A 6,772-nucleotide genomic window follows, 5' to 3' on the forward strand; every position below is an offset into this window, starting at 1 on the left:
CACACACACACAAGCAGACAAGGCCGATTCACTGAGGCTTCTTCGTTGGGACTGATTTTGGACATTAGTATCATTTTCTTCACTTTGCCTGTTATCTGTTTATCACGTGAAGTCACGAAACATTTGAATAATATGTTCTGCCAGTAGAGCCGCATCAAGGATTACACGACATTTGACTTTCTAAAGTTGAATCTCTTTCATGAGAAAAATTAAGTTAAACAACTCCTAATCTGATCATCCGGTGATAATATAAAAATTAATAAGACCAAACTTGTTTTATAGGATTGAAAGACTAGTCCTGTTAATTCAGTACTCACTTAATTATTTTTTTTTCTTTTCCTCTATGAGAGGCAATAATTCATTTTAACCTAATAAACTCAATTAAAATAATAAAAAAACTTATAATAATAATAAATCCACAATAATTTCCAACAAAAAATTTTATTTACAGTCTAAATAATTTAAATTTATAATGTCAATAAAAATAACACTCAACAAACCTCAACAACACTGTATTACAACAACAATTTAAAAACAAACTCAACAAATCTTCATATAATCATTTCCTTAGTGTTAATTACACTTAAGCATTTGTCAAAAATAAATAAATTATAATTATATTAAATAAATTAATAAGATTGGACTGGACCGAATGATCTAGATGCCTAATCTCCTGTCCAGTCCAATCTTAATAAATAATCTGATCTTTTTAATCTTTTTGATCTTGAAGGACCAATATTTATATAAATTAGACGGAATATGAGCATCTCAGGTCAAATTGAATTAAATCGGACCGAAAGACTTTTACGCTGCACTATTTGCTAGGTTCGGCCAAAAACATTAAAGAAAGAAAAATGAAAAATGTTCGACTGTTTAGTTTTATTCTATTACTTTAAAAAACTATTTTGTAAACTTAAAAAAAATAAAAACAAAACAAAATAAAAGTACATTTAATTTTAAAACAATTTTAGAATTAAAAAAAAAGACAATAGTAACAGTAGCCAAGTGGCTAATGGCAATAGACTAGAATAGATGTTGGCTATTGAAGGTAATTTATAATAATAACATGTAATGTGCTTTAAAAATAAATAAACAGAAAGCAATTTTAAGATGTTTCCACTTTTTGTTTTTAAAAATTAAAAAAAAAACAGTTTTTTAAATATTTAAATTCAAAATACTTATCCAAAACTTTATAAATTTTACATCCCATAGGCCCTAAGTATTAAAATGGAACTATTTTGATTTCTCACCTCAACAACTACTTTTGAGATAGAATATTAGAATTCTCCACCTTTTTTTCTTACAAAAAAAAAAAAAACAATTCTCCACTTTATTCAAGTACCCATAGTCATCCAAACTACTCTCAAGCTTCTATCACAGTGATCATCACGCTTCGAGCCTATTGAAAACAAGCCCAAACACCAAGTTACAGAAGCATCCTTTACCTATTATAAAATCCAATGGTGTGTTATTAACAGAATAAAATAACATTTCTCAGAGCTTCATGGAAGATGTTACAAACAGAAATCAAACTTGTGCTCTTAGACACATGTTTGGCAGGCTTGTTATCATACACAAAATAAAACAACTCGTAAGGACATCCTGCGTTCATAAGTATATATTCAATTTAGTCTTCCACTAACTTTTTCTGTTTATTCAATCACATATTCATTGAAAACTTCTATATTTGAACTTCCTGTAACTTAGATGTAGTTTGAAGTTTGACGTTTCACAGCTAACTGCTGTCACTTTTATCGTATGAACAATTCGCTAATACCTTATTTTATCTGAATCATTGCATGCTGTCAGCATCCATGCGTTCCAATATAAGGCGAGCTTCTTCCTCAGTTGCCGGAACTACATTTCGAAGTTTAAATCCATTTTTCGTCGCTTTTGCCTCAGGGCGAACCGTGAAAGTAAAGTAGAAAGTATTTGATACCTGTATCAGGTAATAAAATGACGCAGAGAAATCATTAAATAATAATTGATAAACACACAGAAAACCTATGTTATTCTTTTATAACTGCTTGGACGTAAGAAAAGGCCTTGACCTATTGCTCATGTGTAAGTACAGTTCACTCAACTTACCTCGCTGGTTCGCAGCTCTGGCCTTGTAACATGAGCCACAACTTCAACACTGATTAGTGGCTGATCTGGGTTGTGAAGTTCTGTGTATAACACACAGGATTTGAATCGCAAGAAATCTCCAACATCAACCTGCAGTATATTAATACCTTATCTTTAGGGTATATTGAAACAGGACAATTGTTTGATTTTTGATTTGTTTATCCCATAATATAGTAAGATGAATATATTCCTGACAAAAATACAAGATGGGGAAATGAAAGCAGAAAAGGATATGTGGATCTTCATATGTGAAACTTTCATGCACACAATAAGGACCACTAAAACCACAGAAAATTGAAAACATTTGTTAAAATACCCAGCTGCACAATCAATAATCTTGATTGTTTGAAGTTATGATGGATTCTGTCCCTTGTAAATGACTGAATTGATATTGTGATTTTGATTGTTTGGTTTGTTAAAGATTGGGGCTTAATCATCTCTGAAACCAGTTACTCTATCTTTGAATTTACTTCTGTAATTAAGATTGGGGCAAGGAAAAGGAAGGATTTTCACCTAACTATCCAGAATTCTTTGAAGTCGTCAATTCTTTGTAATAATAAGTGCTTCCAACTTAAGAGGATTTTGGAGGAGAGACCAAACATTAAGTACAATGTTGTTAATTGTGTGTTATCATGTCAATCAACCAAATTATTCCAATTAATCATTCTAGAAAGATAATTCTCTGAGATTATATTGTAATTAATCAAGTAATTTTAAGATTATTTTAAATTTCTTATGTTGTTAATTTCCAACAAAAGAAATAATTTAACCCTCTATTTCCATCCTCTCCATTTCTCTATCTTTTGATTCCTCCCCTCCCATCTCAAATTCCAAACATCCAAATAAATCCAAGAATTGATACATTTTGCCTACAGAAAATTCAGATATCCTCCCCCATTGACTGTAGTACAAAATTATGCAATAAAGGTACGGTGTTTTATTTTGGGACCAATAGTGGAGTTAAGCTAATTTAGGCCACTGATTTATTAAGATGTGATGGATTTATCATAAACAGTAATCAGTTATAGGCAAGCAAGCTGTGATAGATAAAAAGGAAAGAACTAACAATAAAAAACACTCACGGGTCTTAAGAAATCAACATGATCAACTTCTAGGAAGCAAGGAACCAATCCAGCAAAAGCATATGCTGTTGAAAAAGCTAATTCGAATGCTCGATGCATCAAAAAACCTCCAAAGATTCGTCCATGAATGTTCCTCTGCTGTGGCTGGCATATTAAAGAGTTCTCAAGGCGAGTATCCCTTAGAAGAATGCTGTCTCGGTCAGCTAATGCTGGCATATCACAGAAAATTCTTCCCTCAGCTAATAGTGCTTTAATTCTATTTACCTCCCCACTCTCAAAGTCCCTCTTCTCTCCTCGTTTCTTTTTCTTCAAATTATTTCTTGCTTCAGCTTGTTCAAAAAGAACCTTTTCATGTTCAGTTTCTGGTGAAAGCCGATTCACTGGAGCAGCCTTCCGGGTCTTTGAGTCCCGGGCAACAAATATGAAGTTTGCTGTCAGAGCTACTGAATCTGATGTTTCAAAGCCATCTGCAAGTTATCATTTATTTATTATTGATCACTGCATTTCATATCAATGAAACTAGGGTCAATGACATCTGGATTGCTAACATTGCTCCCAGGAAATTGATGCAGTTAATATTCTTCAACTTGTAGAAGCAAAGTAATGAGGAAAATGTTTCAACAATTAGGACAAAATTGTTAAGGGGTTGACTCATTCTTAGATGATACATATCATACAATGATTTATTAAAGCTTCTCAAAGGTCAGTAGGTCTCATCCCAATAAGGATCTTATGAAGACATATTTGATAACTACAAATATGATTTGAACATTAAAAATGAAATGCAACAAAACCAAGCAAAAACTCTCCATACTTAGTAAAGTGGCAAGAGAAAATGTACAAGTAATTACTAGTATCTGTAATAAGAATGTTTCTGATCATGTGTCTGAAAAAGCCAACAATGGTATCTTAATAAACATAAAAATAATGGGAAAAAAAGAAAACCAAAGGAACAAAAAAGGACAATGGGATTTTTATACCATGAAAATCAAGCATGTAAGACCAAATTGAGGAACAAAATGAACTAATGTATGATACATTGAAACAATAAAAGCAAATAGGTGGAGCCAAGGAACAGATAGTTTCCTCTAAATTGCCATCCAACTGTGAAATACTTAATTTTCAGACATTTGCATGTCAAATATTATGTACCTTCAGAGGATTGCATCACATCCAACTGAATCTCAATAGATGATCGCCCAACCCATATAACAGAACCAACAATCCTGAGATCCTTGCCGACACTAATTGGTTTCTTCAACACAATCTTATCGACAGAAGCAGTCACTAGTAAAAGTGGCCTTGTTGTGCTGTCATCATCAGAACAGTGCTGTTTCACAAACAAATGGAAATTGGCTAAGTTAAATTAGGTACACAGAGACAGATAACACACGTTGAAATGACAGCATTTTCCCTTCAAATTTCAGAAGCTAGCAAGTCATTTGGGCAACACCCAGATTAGGCTTCAAATAAAACAATGGTTCTTATCAAATTTTTTTTTTTTAAAAAAAAAACGTTATCAAAGAACAGTCTCCTAAACATAGCATAAATCTTCAACCACAACAGCCAGATATTAAACACAGTTTCGGTATCAACTCAATTGCCCTTTGATAAAAACTAATTTAATTTGGTCTCTGACAAATAGGTGGAATTTCAATTTGGTCCTCTTCGATTGTCTCTTTCAATTCAATTCCCTCAATCATTAAGAAGCTTGCAGTGTTACCTTTTGAATTCCATTTTCATTTAAAACTGACGTCAATATCAGTGTGCTGACTTGGATAGTAATTGTCACTTATTACTAAATTCAAATTTAACATTCAATAATGTCAAAGCAAGCAAGTTACTATTAAATAGCATGTGAGCGACAGTATAAGCATTTTAATGATTGGAGGAATAAATTAATTGAAATAATCCGTGAAGGACCAAAAGTTCAACTGATGACTAGACTTTTCTTAGTTGTCATCCAATTCCTCTATTAAGATAATAACATCAGAAACGCTACCCATACAGTCAATTCTGCTAAAAAAGGAACACAACCACAAAAGAAAAGCTGAACAATGGAGAATAGAGCATGGGGCTACCTTCACCGATATAGTACCAGCCAAGGCGTCAAGATCTTCAAGCAATTTCCCAATTCGCACCTCATTCCAGGGATCTCTATACTGCTCTCTGAGGATGAAATCGGAGGAGAAGTTATACAGAATGCTTGTCCTGCTCTGGGAAGGGGTTTTGTTGAGCAATTCGCTCTGAGGCGGGGCGTCCTTGGGTGGGTCCAGAAGCCTCTCGAAGATATTCGACCTGGCCTCCCAAAGAGCGGTCGTGACCGGCGAGTGGTACATTCCCGGCCACAAGGCTATGGGCTTCCGATCACCAACGGAGTTGGGAGCATTCGGGATCGTGCCATTCACAGGGATTGTAAGCGAAGAAGAGTAGTTCAAATCCATGGACTTACGATTCAGGTTGTTGAAGAAATGTGAGGGGGGAACTACCGAACTTCGCTTGTGGAGGTGAGCCTTCAGTCGATCAACGTGTTGTGTCAATGTCCAGAATCCTCTCATGGTCAATGCATCGTGTCCATCAGCCAACATCCTTTAAAAAAAAAAAAATCAATAAATTAGATTTTTTTTTGTAAAAAAAATTGATTTTAGTCACGTACTTCCATAGCCACGCAACCTTTTTGGTTTTTACTTTCTTCCAAGTTAAATAAAAAAGGGGCAGAAATGTATAGAAAAAACAAAAATAATCTGATTTTATATGAATAACAAAACTGTACAACTTGTTTATAAAATAAGTAAACATTCACCAATAAAATTAGATCTAACAAAATAAATTAGTCATTCATAAATTAAGGTTTAAATTTTTGAGATATTCAGCAATAAGAAATAACATTACTTTAATTTGCAGAGAGAATGTTTGTTTCTTTATTCACAGGCAATAGCAAACTTAAGGGGTGCTTACCATGTCTTAAAACATTCTTTTATAAACAAGTGTATTTTTATTTATAAAAAATGTTGAAATCAATTTTAGCTCCCATGTTTAGATAAATTTTAATTTTAATTTTTAAACCTCACATGATGGCTTGGCTTCCCAATTCATTCATGCGCATCGGTGTTACTGTTGGAGAATTTTGTTCCTTTTTACTCCTAAGTCCCACAAGATTTCTGGCCAAAAAAAGAAAAAAACCCCACATGATGGCTTAGCTTCCCCAATTCATCCATGCGTATAAGCGTTAAAGAATTGTGTTTGAGATATTTGTAAACTCTTAGGTACCATGTGCTTGTTAAAAATGAATGAATTGAATGGATTGACAAAAGGGAGAGGGATGATTTAATGCATGAGATTGAGAATCATAATTTATAAAATTTTTGAAAAGGATGATAACTCTCACATTTATAATATATATTAATAAAATTTATCCTGTTTAATTTTTATTTTTATTTTTTAATTTGTTTCATTTTTTTAATAACCAAACCGGATATTAGGCTTTTTAAATGTGAGGGAAAATTTTGAAATCACCATGAGAAAAATGTAACATGTACCATAATAAACCATATACTATATAT

The 6,772-nt window shown here is 33.0% G+C and overlaps 1 protein-coding gene across 2 annotated transcripts; it reads right to left on the reverse strand.

The window, feature by feature from the left end:
• Nucleotides 1-1,202: 1,202 nt before the first annotated feature.
• On the reverse strand, nucleotides 1,203-5,773 carry LOC129290819 (acyl-coenzyme A thioesterase 2, chloroplastic-like). Of its 2 annotated transcripts, XM_054927830.1 has the most exons (6): nucleotides 5,291-5,773; nucleotides 4,362-4,539; nucleotides 3,210-3,676; nucleotides 2,089-2,217; nucleotides 1,778-1,939; nucleotides 1,203-1,445 (listed from the first exon to the last, which is right to left on the reverse strand). In XM_054927830.1, exons 1-5 carry the CDS (start codon nucleotides 5,765-5,767, stop codon nucleotides 1,793-1,795), a joined length of 1,398 nt encoding a protein of 465 aa, XP_054783805.1. In that variant the 5' UTR covers nucleotides 5,768-5,773; the 3' UTR covers nucleotides 1,203-1,445; nucleotides 1,778-1,792. The 2 variants fall into 2 exon arrangements, with proteins under 2 accessions (XP_054783805.1, XP_054783804.1); XM_054927829.1 differs by lacking the exon at nucleotides 1,203-1,445 and having other exon boundaries at nucleotides 1,467-1,939.
• Nucleotides 5,774-6,772: the final 999 nt, after the last annotated feature.

This window comes from Prosopis cineraria, unplaced genomic scaffold, assembly GCF_029017545.1.
Source record: "Prosopis cineraria cultivar Desert tree isolate PC_DT_omini unplaced genomic scaffold, ASM2901754v1 PC13, whole genome shotgun sequence".
Taxonomy (NCBI): Eukaryota; Viridiplantae; Streptophyta; class Magnoliopsida; order Fabales; family Fabaceae; genus Prosopis; species Prosopis cineraria.